Source organism: Pyrgilauda ruficollis, unplaced genomic scaffold (genome assembly GCF_017590135.1).
Source record: "Pyrgilauda ruficollis isolate IOZ18807 unplaced genomic scaffold, ASM1759013v1 scaffold23, whole genome shotgun sequence".
Classification (NCBI taxonomy): Eukaryota; Metazoa; Chordata; class Aves; order Passeriformes; family Passeridae; genus Pyrgilauda; species Pyrgilauda ruficollis.
In genome coordinates, this window is record NW_024522539.1 from 15,077,400 (window position 1) to 15,100,857 (window position 23,458).

The window sequence follows — 23,458 nt, forward strand, 5'->3', positions numbered from 1 at the left end:
CAGCAGCAGGATGGATGACTGTTCACTTGGTCCTAGTTCTCTGTGCTTCCAGCTGCTAGGCTATATTAGAAGAAGAGAAAAAAATGCAGCAAATCTTTCCTAATATATATTATTTACATAGACAGCTTCTATTGTATTCTAGAAGTGTTTGCAGTCAGACAGAAAAGGTGAAGAGATTTAGCCAGTCACATATGAGAATGGAAACAGTTTATCAGTGCATATGACTGATATGATGCACATATCAGTCCTGTTTGACTGATATGTGCAAATGACATCTAGAAACTCTCATTACTACAGAAATAAAGAAAAGTCAGATTTCACAGCCAACAACCCACTCACACTAACATAAAGAACTGATAAAGTTCCATGGTTTTCACACAGGCCAACTAATCACCTCAAATGCTAGGTCAGAACATCTCCTCCAGTCCTCCAAAACTAACCTCAAACTGTCTGAACACTTTTACAAAGCCACCAATTTCATCTCCTAATGAACACCAGTGAATGGGGAGAACCAGACACCCATCAGTGATCTCACATGGCATGGAACACCTCTCCTCAGAGGCCTTCCTCCATTTCTGGTGGTTTGTAGCTCAAAGCTGAACCAGGTGAGCTTGTCATGGACAGAGCTTCTCAGAGTCCAGCCCTACCAGTATTTTTGTGTCAGCTGGATAATGTGACTGAATAGATTTTCCTTGAGTTTGCAGATGACAGCAAAGAGGCAGAAGAGAGAGGCAGAGGGGACAGATGAGCCACTCTTCAGAGACTGGACAGCCAGGCCAACAAGAATTGCAGGAGCCTTAGCAGAGATGAAGCACTACACTCAAAATGCAACAACGCCAAGCAGCAGCACAGGCTGCTCCACTGCAGTTCTAGAATTAGTACACTTTAATTAGTAATATATCAGTGTAAGGTAAAACGCACAGAGACAGATGAACAAACAGACCATATATTTCTACCTCAAGAAACTGCATTGGGAAAGCAAATTCCAAACAAGTCTGGCAAGAAGTTTTATACTTACAAACTGAAACTTGCCTTGAATCCCCCAGACAGAGTCAGTTATCTGGGAAAAATGACTCACAGCTAAAGTATTCCTATTATGAGGAGTCTAAGGGCATTTAGGATTTTGAATCAGAACTATTTGTAAACTGCAAACACAAGTTCAACTAATCAATAGCTTAATACTACAGATGAAACAAGCAGTGGTCCAAAAAAAGAATAAACTGAATAACTGAATAAATACATCTAACAGTTGGGAAAAAGCCACATCAGAAAACGCTTTGTATTTCACAAAGAAGTTTTTAATATACATTCATTACTGAAGCCTGATTTTAAAAAAATCCCTACCTTCAGGATTTTTTTTAGCAGGTACACTCCAGTAAACATGTTTTTTTTTCACCCTCATGACATTAAAACATGTCTCATCAAGTCCCAGTGAGCAGAAGAATGCTTGATCAGATGTGTGTACTTGGTAACTTCCTCAGTCCAAACACAAGACTTGGAAGAACACCTTTAAGACCTCTGCTTTTTGTGACAGCAGTTTAAACATGCAAAAATGCAGCTCTCCTGTTATTATTTTACTTTTTCAGCTGTACTTTTAAGTTTTCTAATGCAAATTTATGGCCCTTACTATTCAAATAAACACAGCTTTTGTCCTTCATTTGTTACACCATTCTAAAAAGAAAAATGTATTTTTCTAAGTTCTTTAAAAGCCAGTAGACACCATGTGTCAAAAAAGCTCAATAATTAAATCCAAGTTGTTCCTCCTATACACAATGCACAAAGTAAAACATATCTTTAAAATATGTGAGAACAAAAATCTGTAGTGAATCTGGAAGAATTGGGAAAGCTGAAAAGCTATTTTTCTCATTACATAGTATTAGAAGTTGTTGTCAACTACTGCTTCACTCTTAAAGATGCAGCTTCTCTACAAGTCACCAGAACAACAGAAGATACTCTGTTCCCCATAACCAGCCAAGTGGCTGCATCCACATCCTTTTTTTCTCTGAGATTTTCATGTGAAACATGTCCCCTGAGGTACCAAAGGGTTAAAGGTTTAGAGAATGCTTCAGCTATTGGAGCCATTTCCCCTGCCAGCTTGTTCTGGCTCCTCGGAAGCTGCAAGAAACCTCAGATTTTTTGCATCCTCTTGTTCTTCTCCAGGCTTATTCCTACTTCAGTTGCATTTTGTTGAATTTAGTTTTCCACTTTTTCTTCACTTTTCTTTGCTTGCAGAAATTCTTCCTCAGCTTCTTTGGAGCCACACCTTCATTTCTAGCAGGCTTAGCTGGATTGCCTTTGGTTTCCATAGCTACTGGCCTTCCCTCATGGGGTGTGTCCCACTGTCCTTTCACCCCAGCCATCTACACACACAAGGGGAGAGAATTGATAAAAAAAAAAAACAACTCAGAAAAGCAAACTGGAATTACCAGAATTAATCATCTTCAATCTGTATTAAGCACAAATATGTACAACTACATTCAGACAACTGCTTTCTAATTAATGTAGTTTCAAACTGACCTACAGGGTACAGCTGGTCTTCAGTCACCAGTGAGAAGTGACCAATCCTGCCTCCTCCCTGCCTACGTGCCTGGATTTCCTTCTGGCAGAAACCAAAGTGCACAAGGAAATTAGGAATGGATGCACAACAATTTTGCCCTCATGTGAAGGCAGGCTGTGGCTAAACATCTAACTCAACCTACAAACCATCTCACAGTGCACAAAGCTGGGCACAGTCAGTACATGGCTTTTACACAAATGAGTAAGTCTCTGCTGAAGAAAAACAATGCTTGGAAATTTTCTTACTTTTAAAGGGCCATACTATCTCAAAAATAATAGAGGTGAGAGCAGGATCTTTGAGAAATTTCTAAAGCATGATAGGCATCACTTATTCACCAACATAAATTACAAAGCAGGATGGATTCCCAAAAGATTTCTGACCCCCAAAGATGACAGATAAACTATACCAGCTGTACCCCAAGGGACTGAAAGGGTTATTCCTAAACTGATCAGCTGATCCGCTTTGCCATCAAATGAGATACTGACCTTCTGTTTCCACCCTTCCCAGGGTGCAGGTGGAAAGGTGCATGGAACTCTTCCATGAACTATGTGGTAGGGCAAAGGGAGGCTGGGGTCCAGGGGAACCCATGGCACTGAGAGAGTGGCAGGTACGGCAGGCAGATCACAGTGAGCTTTGTGCAAGTTATAGGATGATCTTGTGCTCTTGTCAAGAGAACTCTTGTAAATTGCAACTGATGAATCTCCTGCAGCGTGAGTCAATAAATAAGAGCCCTCCTCCAAACTAAAATGAGAAAAGTTACAAAGGAAAAATATTATTTAAATGTTTTTTGGAGTTTTTTTTTATTTGATCAGAATAGTTAATATGTTCTTAATGCAAAAGCAGAACATCTTTAGGTGTTTAGTCCCTTTAAATGTTTTATAAAAAAGACTGTGCACAAGAAAGCATTAATGAAACTGTATTGATAAATATCTATTAACTAATGTGTTTATAATGTATTCATAATGTGCTAATTTATCAACAATGTAGAGACTGTCATTATATTCATCTAAGCATGTAGGCATACACTGAAAACCATCCACGTTGGGCAAACTGTAATCCCTTAACCAGCATCTTACAAAGAACAAAGCCCATGTGGACACAGACACAAAGAACAGATGAGCTTTCACACCCACAGGATTAAACAGGTTTTCAGGAAGATGAAGATCAACCAACAGCCCATACCAAAAATCTTAGTCAAAAATCATGAACCTAAAAGAGCAGGAAAACCCCTCTGTAATTTGAATGAAAAGGCTTCACGCTCAGTGCAAGAAGCATGCTTCACCAAAAAAATTAGGACACTAGCAGGCTGAAAGCTTTGAAGTAGCTAAGTAAAGAAGGAGAAAGGCTGCAATGTTGTACAGAGAGAGGCTGCTCTAAGTCAAGGTAAGCAGAAGGGAACACAGGGTTAATTCTACAAATCAAGCAGAAAGACTGCCAAAACCCAAACTCTGTGTGTCAGCCCACATACATGATATTACACCTCACTCCTGTGAACTGTTTACTCAGCTCTTAAGAGTCCAGTTTGCTCTCTTGAAAAACTGGTTCACAAACCTCAAGTTCTTATTCTTTTGCATAATTTATGCAAACCTTGTAGTCCCAAGCACATTTTACACAGTACTGCATTATGCTATGACAGACCTAAGAGAACCTGTAAAATACCAATTTCTTTATGTATATGAAGAAATAAAAATCAGAGCAGACAAACATTCTACAGAAGAAACAGGATGAGCTGGGCAATGTGGCAAACAAATACAATGAACAAAAATTGAGAACTTACTCTGACACCTTCTTCAAAACATGATGAAGTATATTTAACGAATTTGCAGGTCTGTGAAAGAAAAACACAGCAAAAGTAGTAACTTGCAAGGCTTGTTAGGGTTTGAAATTCATTGCTAAAAAAACGTACTAAAAATACTCACTTAATCAATCCAAGTTTTTCTCTTAAAGTTGCTGGAGAAATCTTTTCTAGCATAATAAGCTTTGATGTAAAAGCATCAATATGTCCTGAAAAACAAAATTCAATTAATACACTAAAAATAAAACCAAACAAATGTAAGAGCATAATTTGCAGACCTCTTTAGAAGGATAAAATATTTGCTCTTTTGGCATCGAACAGTGAGAAGTATTTATCAATGTTGCACCATAACAGAGAGTTAAAATGTGCAGCTGCTTTAAGTACAGGCATCTGTACCTTGACTGCCTTTCCAAACCAAGAGATGCCTGACTCCAGCAAAGCTCACATCTTGGGTGGTGTGTGGGATACACAACCTTATCTTGCCACGGCCTTAATCTCATCAGTTAGTTTATATCTGCTCAAGTTCATTTGACCCTTATCACTTAGCTTCCTCACTGGACAGATCCCAAAAGCTGATGTTTAACAACAAATTTACTTTTGCATTTAATATACTTGCTTTTCTATTCTGACCTATTGCATGACTTTCTAGGGATGCTGACCTTTGTGTCTTGATTCTTCCCCCCTTCCTCGCCTGAGGAACTACAATTCACAACTCAGGCAAGTTGTCTTTAACAACTTTGTCTTTGACACCATGAGAAGCAACAATTCAAAGCTCTCCTCATCGCATTTTTAAAAGAAAGGCTGCCAAGGACAGCTTCGCCCACATTTCATTTGATGAGCAATAAGGATCACCAGCATAGCTTGGACATGGATTTGACTGCTGTACCTTGCCTTCTGGTTCTTTCTCATGCTGAAGTCTTCCCAGGAATCTATTCTATTTCAGCTCCCAGAAGGAGGATGAGGAAAAGGCAGCATAATAAAATACAGCCTACTCAGTGGAATTTACTGTCTTACTATAAATCTGCTCTCTTAGGAAGTGTAAATGCTTCAATTGCACAGTTAAAACTGCTAAATCAAAGCATTTCACATTCCAAGCTATCCATCACTAAGTTTATGTGTTGTGTAAGAAGACTAAGTAATAACTCTCACTTCAACAAATTAAAAAAGATGCATCAGGACAACTGATTTCTTTTAAACATTGTACATTTGTTACTTTTCTTGATATCAGTATTTTGTGCAAGACTAAGCAGCAAAATGTCGTATTTTACATTGCTGACTACAAAAAGAGGCTTGAAGTCATTATTAAAAATATAACTAAAAAAAAACCTGTTTGAGTTCTGTATTCCTCACCAGCCTCTCCTCAAATCAGACTTCTCTACTTCTAAACACACTGGGAAACATAAAACACACTTCTAAATGTAACTGGGAAAAACCCAGTAATTACAAAATATCTATGAACTACTTCCACCTAGTTTATATAACTGTATCTTATACTCAAGAAGTGACAGATTGAAAATACTTGACATGTAATAAGTTACCCAAGACCAGGTATTTTTTTTCCAACCCATTCTTCAAATGATGTTAATTTAAAGGCCAATATTATTCCATTCATGTGAAGGTAAACCGTTCTTGCAAAAAGTTTTGCTTAGGCACTTAATGCAAATAAGTGAGTAATAGCCAGGATAAAATGCTCCTATTAATCAGTAAAGCTTATCACAAGTTTATTTACTGCTTAGACAAGTACAAGTGCCTTATTTGGGAAGCTTGTCACAGAGATTACTGCCTTTGCAGATACAGGATTTCCTATCTGAGCAGCAAGAGGACTTCACAACCAAGCCAGGTGCTTTGCTAGCAAGAGGAAGACAGTGCTCTTTGTTTGATGATAGTATCTCTGCTTTTTGAGAACATCCTAAAAAAAAAATCACCTCAGCTTCATTTCCCCCCTGCAGCTGCTGCAGGAGGCCATGGTTACACATCTGATTTCTGACTCACACCCTGAGTCACAGCAGAGCTGAGATCCTCCCTCAGTCACACACAACAATGCTGGACAATTATGAGCCATAGACCAAGGTCCAAACAACTTTTCATTCATACTTACTTAGCAATATAAGAGATGGTTGAGACAGCAAATTAAGCTTTTTCAAGAGTCAAAAACACCTATGCAGTTTAACACTGAGGTCTGCTACATACTTGAAATTTAAAAGTTAAAGTCTGAACTGTCTGATCAAGAGTGCAAGTTGTAGGTACTGTGTTAGTAAGATGATACTTTTCAAACCATGTTGTTCCATACTTCCACACTCATACTGCAAGGTAAATTTAAAAAGAGCAGTAACTTTATGGCTTTAAAAAATGTTTGATTTAAAAATTCTTTTATTACAGAACATAGCATTTCACTTAAAATAATTCATATCATAGCATGATTTCAGAAGCTCTCTGCCTTTCTCCTTACACTGAACAGATCACTGCAGAAGTCTTACTATCAGGTATTAGTGACAGGGAATGAGAGATTCACTCCATTTTAAGTTGCCCATTATACAAGGGTATCATCACCCTCAGAGAACTGTCCCTGGAGTTTCAGGACAAAGGTCTCTGCTGCAAAGAGCCCTCTGAGTAAATCTGAGTGTAACACTGCATTTTTCACAGCTCCCTTAGGAATACAAACTGGAAGGCAGAATTTCACAGCTACCTTGCAATATACCAAGAGCAGAAGACACCCCAAGTAGAATATGATAACAGCTTCCTATTAAAAACTGTGGTAGATGCTCTTTCTTAGAATGGATATTTACTTCCACATATTTTTTTACCTACTCTGTAAGAAACTACATGGCAATAGCAAGGATCTGCCCCACAGGCTGGGAGTACCCATTTACTGTGCAGGACAGTGACAACCCACAGAATCCTGTGCCTCTTCAGAGCCCACAAAAGAGAACTCCTATGTGCCCCAGGGCCTGCTTCTGGAAAGAGTGGATCCAGGAGCTGACAAACAAACATGACTGGAATAACCAGTGCTTCTCAATCCCAAGGATACTGTATCCCAAGCACTGGAACAGAGATGTGCTGGAGGCCAGGCCAGTGAAGCCCTCCAGCCCAGGGCACTGCCCATTCCACAGCCAGCAGGGACCTACAGGAGATACACAGAGGAAAGCTGTGCTGGAAGGGGAGGGCTCTGTGGCTCTTCATCTGCAACACCACCTGCATACCCAGCCTGCTGTCTCCTACATATCCAGCCTGCTGTCTCCTACATTCCCAAGAACCTCCATAAAAAGGGGTGGTGGCTGGATGAGCTGTCTGCAAAGTCCTGTGCAAGCCATACCTTCAGCATCCTGTAAATGGAGATTAGATAGACACTCACTCCTCCACTTTGTGTACTTTGCAAACATCAGCCCTCTCTCCACAGTTCACTGTTTCCTCACACTGCTTGCCATGCTGGAAATGTTAATAAAAACTTTGACACAATTTCCTACAGGAAGGCCAAGTGCAGTGCAGCTCAGCATGCTGGACATACCCTCAGTGTAAATACTCAGAATGCACTCAGTGTAGTGCTCTGCTTGCTAGAGAGAAGCAAGGCCTCTGTCCTGTACATTAAGATACAGTTACAAACAGGATACATAATTAGCTCTTTGTAAGGATTTCTTTTCTAATGGAATGGAAAAACCACATCAAACACTGCTTTTAAAGTTTAAAATTAGAAACATAATTTCCATTGAATAAAGAGAGCAGACCAAGATGCAATTGGCAAATACATTAGATTTCAATTATAATCCTAATAATTCTATGGTAGCTTGCATAGTTTGTATGTAGAAACTGGAAAACAGAGAAGTTAGCATTTCTAAAATAGCATTCTGATGTGAGCCAACAACAGCAGAAGTGTAATTCAGTGCACAAGTGGAAAGGTTAGGCAACCACAGGCCACAACTGCTGCCATAACAACCCGAAAACCCAGATTTGTTTCTACAAAAAAAGCAAGGCAATCCCCACTGCAGAACATTCACTCACTGTACAAACAGGATTGCCCTCACTCAGTAGCATGTGCCAAGCATATTGTAAATATCAACTAACCACTTTGCTGCAAATTTTTCTTTTTAAAACTTATTAATTACAAGATAATTGGTATCAGAAAGCTCTCCATATATTAAAATGGTTGCTAAATTGGTCACATTGTTTGTATGTATAATTTTAATTTCCTTACACAACAAATATCTCAACAGACATAAAAACGTCCCTGACTTTTTAAAATGTCATTGCACAAACATGAATACAGCATTTTCTACAGGACATGGATACTATTTATCTAAAACCAAAGCTGGAACTTCCTCATCCAACACCCAACAGAACTTTTAGACGAAAAGCTTACTGAAGATAGATGTGAAAAAACAAAATTAAAAAGTTAAAGAAAGGATATATGGAATACACCTTTAATAAGTCTGTATCTCTCCTGTTATTCTACAAATATTCACACACACATGTGTCTTAAGCAAAAACTCAACACATGAACTTACCAATATAAAAGAAGCATTTGGAATGCAGCATACTCTGTGTCCACAGCTGGCACACTTCACTTTCTGTAAGAGCTTCCACACCGTAGTAGGCTTGGTACCCGAGTTTTGGCAACAGGAATATGGGAATTGGCTGAAAAAGAGAAGATAAGAGAAAAATTAGCACTCAATGTCCAAAAATATCCACAATTTAACTGCATTTTGTAGTTTATAACAACCACAGTCCTTCACCATAGCTGAAGCAACAAAGACATTTCAGAGATTTTGTTTGAAGGTTCGCGATTTATGAAATCCACAGCACAAACTTCTGAGTACAGAGACTTTATACAGAGAAAGGTGAAATTCACAGGAAAAAACAAAACAAAAAAGAACCAGAAAAAAAAAAGGCCTGGGCAAACTCTTACAAATAATACAATTCTGACACTTAGTCATTTTTCCATGTGACTAAATTAATTTCAAGTTTACACTTCTGTGCTCTACTGCCCTCTGCAGCAATTTAAGAAAAAACACACAACATTTCTAATTAGCCTATTATTAGCAGAATTCTGCCATTTATCATTCCTGTCAGAATCTCACTTGAAATTAGAACCTAAGGCTTGGAGTCTCATTTGAAATCAGAGGCTACCCTAACTAGTGAGTTAACCCTAATGAGCACTGTCAGTACTCACTGACAATCCATACTTAAATGTCATCAGAAATTTTAAAAAATAAACAAGTGATTGGTTCCTAAATGATGAAGCAGTTATTCCCAGACATTATAAGCAGTCAATCAACAGCAAAAAGATGGGATTTCTTCAAAATAAGATTTTAAGCACAGACTCTTGGCAAGTAATCAGTGTTAAAATGATTATTTCCATTTCAATGAAGCACAAACACCTCACAAAACAGCTGCCTGCTGTAATTCTGGGATTCTCAGGAGGAACACACCACAACAAATTTGCTGAATGATTCACAGGACTCTTAAAAAATAACAAATTACTGAGAATTATGGAATAAAGTTTCCTTCTCTTCATGCTGCAAGGAGTATTTTGATTACAGTTGCATTCAAGCCATTTAACTCCATGAGATAAACTATCTGCTAAGAAATGCCACAGTATTTTCAAGTAGAAAAAATAGAATGTCTTTTGGTGTTCTCTGTTATCCCTTTTATCTCTATTTCCCTGCTTAACTAGGCATGATAGCAAGGCTGAATCCTACTTGAAAGTATTTATGGTCACGAACATTCTCAAAGCCTTAGGCCAAACCCCTAATTACTCCATTAACTTTTAAGAATAGTTCAAAATTACATTTTTTTACATAAGTATCATTACCCAGGCATATTACTGTAGTAAAAAATGGACAACCACACATCCTTATCTTCTAATCAAGTAGCTTTAAAGAAATCACAAGTTATTCTTCCCTGTCTTGCTACAGCAAATATTTACAGAAGACACGCTGCAGAGTCACAATTGTCTCAGTGAAAGCATAAATGCTATCCAGGACTGGGAATCCCAGAAATGCCAACATTTCAGAATTGAGCACAACTGTTTAAAAAAAACCAAACCAAAAAAAAAAGCTGAAAATAAAATCTTTACCTTTTGGGCTTTTTTCTTTTTCTGGTATTGTGGCAGTGACTTGACTTTCTGCACACTGCAACGCACGAGTAACAACAGATCATTCAAACTGAAGAGCTTGTACACAACATTGCCTTCCTCAGGTGCTTGGTACTCTGAAGGGTCTTCTTCAAGCAGCTGAAGTTCACTTGGCAGCTTTGCTGGAGAAAATGAATTGACCAGAAAATGTCAAGCTTGAACATTTTTTACAATGAAGCTGATTACCTTTGTTCTCTTGCAGTAGAGTTTTTTGTTCAGGTGTTTTTTTTTTTCAACTCTAGGATCTGTTTTGTTTCCTATGAATTAGGGATAAAAACTACTTTGTTAAGCACAAAAGTCACATACTAACAAAAAAAATTACATTTGGGAAACATTCACTCTTTAAGAGTATATTTTTAAATAATCCCACATCATTAGATTTCTCACACAAATAGAGAGAACTCCAAATGTGAGACTCCATTCTTGTATAAATGTAGCTCAAAATCTTCTTTCTAAGCCACAGTCACTCAGCACAAAGGAGAGAAAAATTTTCTTTACAATGAATGGCTCCTGAGAGCTGCCATCCATCCATCAGGCACTGAAGTAACTCAGGTCTCAGGTCTGGGTGGCAGCACAACTCTCCCACCACATGGAGCTCAATCAGGACACAGCCACATTCAAGAGGGGCTACTGCATCTCCCAGGGCAGCTTTGAGTACATTAACAAACATCCCTCCAAACCTTAGAAACATTTTAACCAAATGTTTCAAATAAACACAATAGCCTCCAAATTGGTTTGCTGAAAATGTATCTAATTCTTTCTTTTTTTGCCCTGAAGATATGTGGAAATATGTCTCAAAACCATACCTACAAATAGGGATTCCTGTAGTGCTATGAACAAATACATTTTTATCATTAAATTTAAAGTTTATGTGCATGCACACTGTGGGAGATATCCAAGGAACTGGAAGTAATTTTCTGTTAGTAAAATATAAAACTCAAATCTGGGTTTGTGCAAAATAGACATGCAAAGAGATTTCTCAGCTTGCTACAGAACTTTCAAATTGTAGAATTATGCTTTCTATTCCTACACAGTCACTTTTCAGCACATTGTGAAACCAATATTGCCAATCTCTATAAAAAAATCTATTATAGAACATCTGAATTCTATACTCCATCTTTTTAACACAGAGAGAAATAAAATGTCATGCCTTACCCTTTCAAACTGAGGAAGGAGACATGGTCTTAGTGATTATGCAGTTAAAGCAATAAAAATGTAGGAAGTGATAAGACAGTTTCAAGTAAAACAGAATTGTGTTACCCTATAGATTAAGTAATTAATTCCTACATGATCAAATGCACACCTCCTCAGAAAATACCAAACATCTTTTCCCACCAAAAACACAGATTTGTTGGAATTAAATATTTGAGAAGAGTATCTGTCCTGACACAACCTATCTGGTTTTCTGCATATTTATCTAACACAATGAAGTGTTTCTAACTTCAGCTGTACAGAGTTCAGAAGCAACTCAAGCATGTGAGGAAAACCTCCAGGGCCATGGTCCCCAGGATCTTCACAACTTGTAATTCTGGGCTAAGGTCCAGGGGCAGCACAGATTCCATACCCAGCTAATGGTCTGAAAACTTGGAGAGGTGGCTTATAGTGAATCCTCATTTGCCTTCTGGGACAGAGTGCTGGGAGTTAAGCAACAGCAACTGAACCAGGAGGCTCAAAACTTAAGACATACAAATTTAATTTTCCCCCTGTTTTTAATTGTATAATTTAATTTTTATTCTACAAAAAATTAAAGTAATTCTACTTCTGTTGACAAGAAACTACTTTTGCAGACTAGACTACTCAAATATTTGAATTTCCATGCAAAAAGAACTCATTCCACTACCAAATGATGTCTCTTCTTAAAAATCTTGTGTATAACAACTTATTTCTCTACAGTAAAACAGTATTTCACATTCACCTCTGTGGACAAACAGTGCTCCCTTCTGTGTGCAAGACAGTAATTCCCACACAGAAGAGGTACTGTTCACTTGAGCCACATCTCCAAATAGATATAAGAGATGCACTACTGACACGTTGGGTTCAATTTTCCTCCTTACACAATGACCACACTTACTCTTTGGCATCCCCTCAAAAAGCCACGTCCAGGTATTTCTAGAGGAGCCGGTGGGATTGGAGGCTGGGGCTGGCACAGTTTCTGTGCTGGAGGTCACCAGTGTTTTTGGAGACTGAGGCAGCTGGGCTGGGACACCATTAGAAATACCACAGCTCAGCAGTGGCTCATGAGCTTTTCGGGAAGGGGACTTGAGAAGTTCAGTTTGCATTTTCAAAATTTGCCCGACAGGATCCAATTCTTTGGATAACTTTCTTGGAGGTTTCTTGGAGGCTTTTTTCCCCTGATCTGTGGTATCTGAGCAGTCAGTGATGCTTGCTGAAGGACTCTGGGTAGGGCAAGGAGATCTGGCAGTCTCTGCTGAGGTAGAGGAAACAGTGGTTGGCACAGCTGGTTTGCAAGCAGCTGTGGTTTCACAGTCTGAATCAATCACCAAACGCTCTTCATCCGTGTCACTGCCACATAAAGAACTGTAAGTCTCTTTTTTCTGTGCAGCATCAGGCTCTTTCTCAGAGCTCACTGCAACAGGGAGAACATTTAATGTTGTTTCACTGTCCAATACTTCCTTGGTCATGACATCCTGTGCTTTGCTCAGTCCTACCTCCACTGACTGAAAGCTTTTACAGGGAGAATGTTCTTGAGGGCTGCAGCATGGGATGCCATCTAATGATGGAAGCTGCACGCTGGCACGTGCTGAACCTTCTTGCTCAGAAAGGGTGGTTTTCTCTTCTTCATCTCCTCTGTTTATGGCAGATGAATTCTTTCCCCCCATTTTTAGGCCATGAGATAAAACGTTAGCAGTGTTACTAGATGTAGGAAAAGTAGTTTCCATTTTACAAGTTCTCGAGAGCTTGGTTGTTGCGCCAAAAGTTTCAAGTTCTGTAACATCATCATCGAAGTCCATCCCAGTGTCATCTGGAGGAGGAATTGTCCTGCACTGGTAGGTGTCAGAACACACCTTACCACAGGGATGAGAAAGTAATAAAATTAAAAACCACCAAAACAATAATAAAACAAACCAAAAAATGAGACATTGCTGAACTGAAAACACAAAAAATGTTCTACCATCCATATCTGACTGTTAGGAAAGAGAAGCAGTAATCGAAAAACCATTTTTCTTATTTACTGTTGAGATTTTGGTCCTATGAATTGAAAGACCATTCTAAAGAGTCAAAGTTCACAAAGCTTCTTCCAATGAAGCAAACTGTTCAAAAGACATTTTAATGAATTACACATTAAAGCTGAGATGCCTATGTAGAAGCATTTAAAGGAACTAGACAGACATTTTCTAACAGGGTCTAAATCAGCAAGAGAAAAACCACCAACAGAAAACCTGAATTTCCCTTTACCACAGGAAAAGCAACTCAGGAATTTTAACACAGGTTTTTGGTTTTGCTTGTTTTTAAGAATATGTGAATATACATACATCCCACTGAAGCAGGTTGTCCTCAGCTGGTTTGTCCATTGATACATTAGAAATTGGAACATAAGATGTTTTAGTTGCTAGGAAATCCATTGGAATTTCATGGAAGATTTGATTCCTCTCTCGTACTGTCATTTCTTTTCTCAGCAGAGGTGGATCAACATAAACCACTTTAGCTGGTTTGCTACCTTTTCAAGAATGAAAAGAGATTGAGTACATATTAAATGAAAGGAAGAAATACTGTTGTGTAATTCAAATAATAAATCTTTCAACTTCCAATTACAGTTAAATCCACTGCACACACACACCAGAAGAAATGAAAAATGATCCTTTCATTCATTAACAACGGAAGATAAAAGTATGTCCAGATACGGTGTGAATTATTATGATCCTGCAGCAGCAATACACACCACATTAATAGCTGAACATATTTCAAATGCAGTTCTAAGTAGAGAATTTGTAAAATAAGAACTGAGGATTCATCATTTCCTATACAGACTCATATCATCAAATGTATCCTGTTTTCCAAAAAGATCTTTTCTTCTTCCTGGTTTGAAAGTCAATTATTTTTTTAAGTCTCATTGTCCAAGTGATAGCTGCAGTTTATTTCTCCTCTAATCAGTTAACTCTGGCTGGGCTCAGCTGCTCCACTCCTCTGTTTGCACCTTAACACACTTATACACATGAATTCCCCAGAAATAAAAGCAGTGCCCTGCCCATCATAGCAGAGAAAGCCAAGGCACATGGTGAACACGGACTCCCTGTTTTATGAATAAAAGTAAATTAAAGCAAGGGGTTGGTTTAATTTAAGAGCAAAAGGAAGGCAGAGGGAAACCCTTCAAGAACCACTATGTATTTCTACCACCATCTGAACGCCCTTCAGGTGTTAATTTTGGTTTAAAAACTGTAATGCTGCTACAAAAGGAGTCAGGCATTATCTTTACTGATAAAGTCATTTAATTTACATAGGAAAGTGAAAATTTGTAAATGTTGCAGGTATTTCATAGCTTATTTATTATCTGCAAATCTGCTATAGAAACTTGTATAAGAAGCACAGAAGGACATTCCAACACAACAAACATAAATACATAAATAAACCATACTGTGTTTAAAACAAAAAAGTGTCAAGGAGAAGTTTATATTCAGATTACTTAAGAAGTGCTGGACAAGTAAAGTAAAGCAGTCAGGTGAGTTCATCAGCTTATTAAAATAAACATTTTCTGCTGTAATTGAAAAAGTTATCTTCATGGAAATATTCCTTATTTACTATTCTATGATATAATTAGATCCTTTTAATTCCAGAAAATGTTTGCTCTTTGCTTTTTCATAAAATTTCAGAATATCTCTGGTTTTTTATTTTACTGAAATCAGCTCACTTGATAATTTTAACAGGTTCATGCAGTTATATTGTTTCTAAGAACAAGAAGTTAGAGTTTTGAAAAGCCAAACTGGTTTTAACTGGTTTTTTGTTCTGGCTTTTTTTCCCCAGGTGGAAAATAGCTGAATGTCCAAATTCAACAGTTTATGATGGTAACTGCAGAGGTTGTTACTATTCTCAGTAACAAGGTGGAAAAAGGTATAGGAAACAATATCCAAGGACCCTGGATCAGCTTTCCAGCTTTTTTGGGCAATCCCTCCCCATAGTTTTAATAACAAAAACATCCCATACCTGCAACAGTGATCATTTTAACACAAACTGGAATTTCCCACTGTTCCTTGTAGTTCAGTCCATGATTATTCAGTAGAGTAAATAACGATTGATCACTTAAAACAACTTGAGGACAATATTTCAAAGCAAGTTTTTCTGCATTTGAATCTGAACTAATATCCTAAAGAGAAAAAAAAAGTTATTTCTTCCAAAGTTATTTTAAAAAATACATATAAATTTAAATTTACAAGAAAAACTCCAAACCCAACCAAAAATGGATATAATACAACCCCTACCCCCCAAAAAAGTCCAAAGTCTAACAGTGCCAGGCTTCAAAAGGAAATGAAAGAAAAAAAAAAACTTCCCTGAAGGTTTTCAGCTGAATCTTATGCATTCACTTTGCAGCATAAGAAAATACATCTTTTAAACTTGTATTTTCAGTTAATTTCTATACATTTGAATTACCAGGTTGAATAGGAATTTAGATAATCACAAAATATGGGAGCATGCAGAAGAAAAAAACATCCCCAAACCAGACTAACTCACAAATATACACTACAGATCTTCTTATGAGTTAAGCAACAGCACAATATAGACATCTAACACTGAAGTATGGTTAAAACTGCCCAGTTGTTTCAATACTGATTAGATATAAAGAACCTTAAAACAAATATAGAACCATCAAGAATACAAATTCAGAATTGAAATAACAAATTTGTTAAATTTTACAAGTACACATTTCCACGAAGGAAAGAGGCTGAGACTGCTCATGAGGTTGAAGAACATCATCAAGGACTATGAAGATAATGGGAGCCCAGGAGCACGGAGGACCATGAGAGAAGTAAGAAAAACCCAGTATGTTATTTTTTCTGACACCTCAGACATCATTAGAAGGGCTTTGTTTAACATCTTTGAGGCTTATACCATTCTCCTGCATCACCTCTGCTCCTGTCTTCAGCAAGTGTCTCTGAAATGACAGTGCTGCTCTTGAAAGATAAGTGAATAAACTCCTAAAAATAGCTGAAGAAAAGTTATGTGGCATAAACAGTCAAAACCCTCAGTTCTACAGAATGAAAACTCCCTGATTTTTGCAGCAGAAGAACACAAACAGAAATAGCAGCTATTTAATGGTCCAACGCAGTCTAAAAACTGTTCAACACATAAAAAGGTTCACATTGCACTTCTGTACAAAATATGCCTTAAAAATAACAATAAAGAGGCCAAAAACTGTTCAACACATAAAAAGGTTCACATTGCACTTCTGTACAAAATATGCCTTAAAAATAACAATAAAATAACAATACTTACATGATGCATCACATGAGCCCTTTTTTCTGGGGTTATAATAGATGTGACAGTGCTATAATCAGTGGGCAGCTGAACAGGCATGGAAGGGAAATCTGTTTTACCACGTCTTGCTGTACCCTGGGGGAAATCAAGCAGCATCAAAAAACAGCTTTCACAGCAATCATGCTCATCCAACACTGTATTTCTTATGAAGAAAAATATTTGAAATTTACACAGGTCCATTATAAAGTTAAGTGATATGAGAAAATGTACTATTAATGTAATCTTTTTCTGGCAAACATCTGGTGAAAAGAGTTAACAGACTCACTGCCAAAATAATTTTATTAAAGTTTTAATTAATAATTTGAATTATAACCCCTAACTCATGAACTGGGTAATAGTTGCAAAAATCCCTAATCCTTGCCTAAGACAACTCTGATGTAATTCTGCTTACTTAAAAACCCCCACAAACCCAATCTGTGTACGTAAGGTATTACCATTGCAAGAAGATTTTTTTCCAGCTTAAAGGTCAGCTGTGTATGAAACTTTCCTCCCATGATACTCATGATCTCCTGCAGGGTGTAAAACTCTGGATACTTCTGCACATGCCCAATACGTGCCCGTAGCAATTCCTAACACAAAAAGAATAATAATTTATGCATTTGTATCTTTCATAAGAAAGGGGGATTTTTGAAAAGTTTTTTCTGCAATTTCAAGCTGCATTTAAAAACTTAATAGGTACCAATACAGATCTATAACACTCTCACAATCACTGCTGTGAGAACTGCAATATATTCCAGATTCTCCTCAGCCCTTCATAAGCAAGGCTGACAACATATGCACACAACTGAGGCCAATCATTAAAAACATGCAGTTCAGTACAGTCTGAAACGTGCTAAACAGGTAATTTTCTTTTTAGTTAATTTTCTTGGCTTTTAGAGGAAACAATATTTTTTATACTACCATCCAGCTTACACTAAGCCTAGACAAAAGTCACAAAGGTAAAGGCATAGGATGATTCCATTTGTGTTGAAACTCACTGCCGAGTCAACTCTACATAATTTTTACAACACCTGAATTAAGTATTTAGGATATTTATTTAGTAACTAGAAAGTGTTATTTCTGCAAGTTGGTTAAAACAAAATATGGGCCTCAATTTTTAAGTCAGGGTATTAACAATAAATAGGACTTGAAGTCTGGAGACACATTTTGTGACCAGATGACAAGACAAAATTGCAAAGCCAATTCCACGATTTAGGGGGCAAAAAAAGCAAGCAAGATGTTTATCTTCACATGTGCCCAGACTCTGTGGTAATTCACTAATGGGAAAGTTTAATGAACTTTTTTTCAAAAATGTGCTATAAACCCAAGAATGATGCATGAAGTTGCATTCATGTTTGATCTTAGAATCATCAAAGTGGATATTTAACACAGCATGAACTTGCAGAGGGTTATGATTAAAGCCTCAGTAACTTCCAATTAAAGTCACTTTATAACATGCTACTTAGCTTGCCTGTGGAGGTAAGCTTAACATTCTGCCCAGTAGTAGGAGCCACTTCTTAATGGAAGTGCACAGCTAAAATGCAGCTTCTCCTTTCCTGAATATAAGGAAGCAATTTATTTATTTGATGAATAAATATTTTTGCAGTGATTTCTTCTAGGACATCTTTTTGGCTCCAATGAAGCACCGGCCCAGCCCCACTGCGCAGCACAGGAGAAATGGCCACTTCCTCATCTCATCCCAACAGCAACCAGCAGGGCAGGGAACAGCACATCCATGAGCACTTCCACCTGTCCTGATCATCATCCCAAGATGGTTTTTTAACAAGGGCTGGAATTAAGCATGGCACTGGTAATTACCTCAGTATAACGCAGGGCATCTTCAGAGATGGCATCATAATCCTGGGCACAGCTCTTTGCAGCGTTTTGGGCAAATTTCATAAATTCTGCAATTTCATTGTTTACTACTTCTTTCATTTGCTGGGGGAAGGAAAAATCTATTTTTAAGACAAAACAGAATCCTCTGTACTAGACAGGTAACCAACAAAATTTCCAGAGAGACAGTACAGGTAATGACATGAGGGAAGGAATAGATTCCACTTGCTACTCAATTTGACAAGTGTTCAGTTTCACTTCAGTAAAAAAATATTTTGCAAGGCCCATTTCCTTTAAAAAAATCCCAAAACAAGAGCACACCATCCCAAACAAACAGCAAGTTTCCTTTGATACAGTGATTTATAAATAGAGGGGTTACAAGACATGGTTGATGAAGCTTACATGGCAAAGTCACAAAGATAGCTGACTTCTGATTTCATGAGAAATTATAAATAATAACAACACAGCAGTTACTGATGTGCCTGGAAACAATATTTCCATTGTTACAGCATAAAAATAAATGAAGCAGCATCAATAAGGAAGCATGGGAAACCAAATGCAATGGCTCAACACAATTTGCTGATTAATTACATTTCCCAGGACTCAACATGAAGGTGGCCCATTCCCACACACTGCTGAGGCTCAGCAGCAGGGGGAACTCAGCCTTTCCCCCGTGAGCACAGCAGGGCAGCACACAGGACCCTGCCCTGCCAATGAACAAAGCTCCCACAGCTGGCAAAGATCACAGCCAAGTGTATCCACAGCCTAACACTACCTAGGACTGCTACAGCCACTAGGAAATGCTAAAATCACAGCAAGGACAACTATTGACTTCCTCCTCAGAAAAAAAAGGGTTTTTTTGGGGACTGGGTGGCTGTTTGGTCAGTTGTCAGAGATCTACACTTATCCTCAGGTGTTCAGATCACTTTAAAAAAAAAGAACAAAACACAAAAGCCACAAAACCCCAATTTCAATGAAATTACCAAATACACTTTCAATTTCTATTAAAAAGCTGATCCTGAATAATTCAGACCTTTATTACCGTTCATAATACCATGAATTCTATGACAAATTAATTATGACAAATTGAACTCAAAACAAGTTTTTCTTCTTTCCTCTTTGTAAGAAAAAAAAAAATTGTATGACTCCCTCAGTGATGGTCATATGTTCATATCTTACCATATATGTGAAAAATTCCCTTTGACTTGCTTCATTAACTTGGAAATGGTTTCTTTTTTTTGAGAACTTAGTCATCAGATACAAGTATGTCTTCTGCTCCTTCTCAGTCAAACAAGAGGTAAATGGGTAGGGGAGTCTGGGTTCTGGGAGAGGATGGTCATCAGCTGGGCTTTTAGCCTCCACCTCAAGTGACTCTGCAGCCTGCAGGCTACAAGCCTGCTTGTTTTCTGAAGAGTTTGCCAATGCCTCTGCATTTTTCTTTGCCTCTCTGAAAAAGAAGTAACAAATGGACGAATTTGCAGCTTTCACATAAATACTAATATTAGTCAGAAACAAGGAAGGCAGCTATGCAAGCCTGAACTGCTCTGAGAGACACTGCTGTTCCAATTCCCATCTGTGCCAATGGACTGTTCTTGCTCTGAAACTTCACCTGTACAATCAGACTAACCCTTAGTGCCAGCAGCAGGTCTGCAACTGCTTTAAAAACAAACAAACAAAAAAGGTAGGGTTTTCATTTTTAAAGAAAAAACCAAAATGGTGTTAACAAGCTAAATATGAAACACATTCTTTGTTCTAGAAACACACATTATTAATGAAAGGATAAAGAATCTCCACATTTCATCAGTCACTGATGGGCACTGTCAGTTCTGATAGTAAAGGAGAAAGATTTAACTAGAAAAAGCCTTTCCTTCATTGCAGAAGAAGGAAATCAAAATTACTTCACTGTAACAATAGAAATTCTAGATTTCAGTGAAGAAATTCTTACAGCGTACACAAATCAAGCATTTAATTTTCTACTCTAAACAATGCTGGAATCAGTCACCAAAAATAACAGTAGACTTGGGCAAGGGGCATGACCGTTCTAACAACAATAAAGAAGTACCATAAAGCTTGTTCTTAAAGCAGCTCCAGTAAACAAAGGCCAACCAGCCTAGCCCTGGTCTATTTAAAATAATTTTACTTAAGAGAGAAAATATTTAAGGCTAACAAAAAGAACATTAACTGCTGATCTTGGAAAAAGCATATTTTTAAGATACTACTTCAGCAGTAGAAAACATCTCAAGTGTCATTCAAACCCAGCAGTATCACGTCCACAGTTCTTAATAACACTTCACAGCTGTCTCTCTAAATATGAGAATGTGTCCATCCTTGTGGCACAAACTGGCAAATTTAATTAAGCTGTAGCAGCAACAAGATGCTGACTCAGATATGCCAGTGTAAGAACATCAAGAAATTCTAGCAGCTTAAATTGGCTATATTCAGCACTGAATGAAATGGCAGCACATCAAGATCATTTCACTATGCACTGCTGTCACAGTCTTCATTGGGGTGAAAACCAAAATAATCTGACAGAGCTTTTCTGTCCATATTTACAGCATTATACTTCATTTGAGCTGACAGCTTAAATTTTTCCCCTTCATTTTATCAGCAACCCGCTTTCACTGCTTTTGCACCAACAGAACATACACTTTTGTAAATATCTATGAGAAACTCCCCAAAATTAGCAAATTTCCTCCAGCTTTTACTTCCACACTTGCTTCAACAGGTGTCATTTCTCTTCCTCTTGACTTTGGTCACACTACCCAGCTCCATCCATTTCTGATTTTTACCAGGTGCCACCTCTCTGTCTTTTGGCTGCAAACCCACTGGAACCACACACAGCTGGCCACAATCCCCACTCCCGAGTGTCCACTCCAGAAACCCTCCCAAGGAAGAATCCCACAGCAGTTTCAGATGTACCAGTAACAAGCTGTGAGGCTGTGCTGGTATCTTGCCAATTCAGGGAAAGTTGCTCCAAGAGGTATGAACCAGAACAATCTTCTCTAGCTGAAGATGTGGGATGAAGCCATGTGATGTAACAGGCAGCCCCCTCACACTGTCAGTTCATAAAAACACAGACATTCCCCTCTTGAACAAACTACTTCCCCACATGCTGAACTCCCCACTTACATGGTTTCCCATCCACATTCCTCCCTGTGTGAGGGTTCATGCACCAGGCAGCACGTTCACCTCCCTTATCAGGTTTGTAACTTCTTAAACCAAGAGCCTGAATACACTCTTCCAAATGCTGAGATCCAGCAGCACGAGCCACACTTCTCACTATGTGAAATCAATGCTATTCTACTTCATCAACCTAAGAGAATAAGAAAATGACACCAAAAGTGCAAAAACAACACTACCTGTACCACCTGTGTTCACACAGCTTCATTTCCCAGAGCAAAGGACTCAAGGACTCCTCCTGCTTTCTTTTCTTTTTTACAACACACAAAGCACAGGCCAACAGCTGTAACAAATCCTTGTGTGCCACACAACAAGCAGCTTTCCCCAAAACAGCATGGGATGTATCCATGGCATGATAATAAAGAGCACAAAATGATAAAATAATATACCTGTTTGATAAATGCCAGAGTTCAGAGAGACTCAGAGACAAGGAATGTTTTTCATAAAGTTCATGGGAGAAAAATACTTCTTGGCCATTTTTTGGAGGAATATCCCTAATAAAAGAAAATTTTAAAATAAATATACAGCAAAACAAACAAAAATTAAAGGCCACCTTTGTCCTGAGAAACAAAAATCAAGAATTATTATATATGAAAAAAAGAGGCCACCTACATAGTGGTTCCAGATTTCCTTTTCATATCAGTTACATTTGTACTAATACCTTATGTTTTTTTCATAGTAAAATATATATTCTGAACAGTACAAAAGAATTTCATTATTACAAGACATCAATTCTAGGTATGGTGAAATTCTGATGAGTTTCACACTTTCACAGGTTCATGAATCAAAAACAAACTTTGGGTTGAAATCGCAGGAACTTTTGAGAAAAATACACCAGTTTTAGAGCTTTTCAGAAAAGCTCTGTTCTTGTCTTCTACGCTGATCTGATCTTCTATATTGCCTTTTCATTTTTCCTAATAGAGCCGTTCAAGCGAATAGGGTTTATACAATCCCAACCTCGCTAACTGCTGTGAAAGGCACGAGCAAGGATTTTATTTACGTTTTACCTCACAAACTACAATTCCAACAAACCTCGCCTCTTTAAAGAGCCGAATTACGTATTGGCAGAGCTTTTCGTATCAAAAACATGACCAAGGTCCCTGCCTAGAATCCCCGCCGTGGCTCTCCGTGCCCTCACAGCCGCTCAGGCAGAGCCCGCCCGGCCTCACAGCCCGTCCGCGCTCCGCCCGCTCCCACGGCAGGAGCCACAGGAAATGGCGCACGCCCCCTCGGGGCGGCGTCCGGCGGTGCGGGAGCCGAGTCCACCCCGCGGCGCGTTCTGCTCCCGGCGGGGCAGCGCGGAGCTGTGGCCGCCGCCCACGCCTCAGGCGCGCCCGGCCAGACCGCTCAAGGAGACGGAGACGGAGACGCGCTCACCATGTCAGCGGCGGCCCCGCGGCCGCCATCTTGGCAACGCCCTCAGGGCGGCAACTTCGCGCGTCCTCGTCCCGCCGCCGTGCGAGCCCGCCTCAGGACACTGGCCAATCAGCGCCCGGCG

At 38.6% G+C, this 23,458-nt stretch overlaps 1 protein-coding gene across 3 annotated transcripts; it reads right to left on the reverse strand.

Moving 5' to 3' along the window:
- Positions 1 to 956: 956 nt before the first annotated feature.
- On the reverse strand, positions 957 to 23,424 carry ICE2 (interactor of little elongation complex ELL subunit 2). Of its 3 annotated transcripts, none has more exons than XM_041468765.1 (15): positions 23,338 to 23,424; positions 22,350 to 22,454; positions 19,960 to 20,227; positions 18,766 to 18,885; positions 17,403 to 17,537; positions 16,927 to 17,043; positions 15,640 to 15,799; positions 13,974 to 14,158; positions 12,551 to 13,505; positions 10,423 to 10,601; positions 8,852 to 8,981; positions 4,477 to 4,561; positions 4,335 to 4,385; positions 3,043 to 3,298; positions 957 to 2,360 (listed from the first exon to the last, which is right to left on the reverse strand). In XM_041468765.1, the coding sequence occupies exons 1-15, from the start codon at positions 23,364 to 23,366 to the stop codon at positions 2,169 to 2,171; spliced, it is 2,967 nt and encodes a 988-aa protein (XP_041324699.1). In that variant the 5' UTR covers positions 23,367 to 23,424; the 3' UTR covers positions 957 to 2,168. The 3 variants fall into 3 exon arrangements, with proteins under 3 accessions (XP_041324699.1, XP_041324701.1, XP_041324700.1); XM_041468767.1 differs by lacking the exon at positions 23,338 to 23,424 and adding an exon at positions 22,993 to 23,011; XM_041468766.1 differs by lacking the exons at positions 22,350 to 22,454; positions 23,338 to 23,424 and adding an exon at positions 21,700 to 21,819.
- Between the last annotated feature and the right edge of the window lie 34 nt (positions 23,425 to 23,458).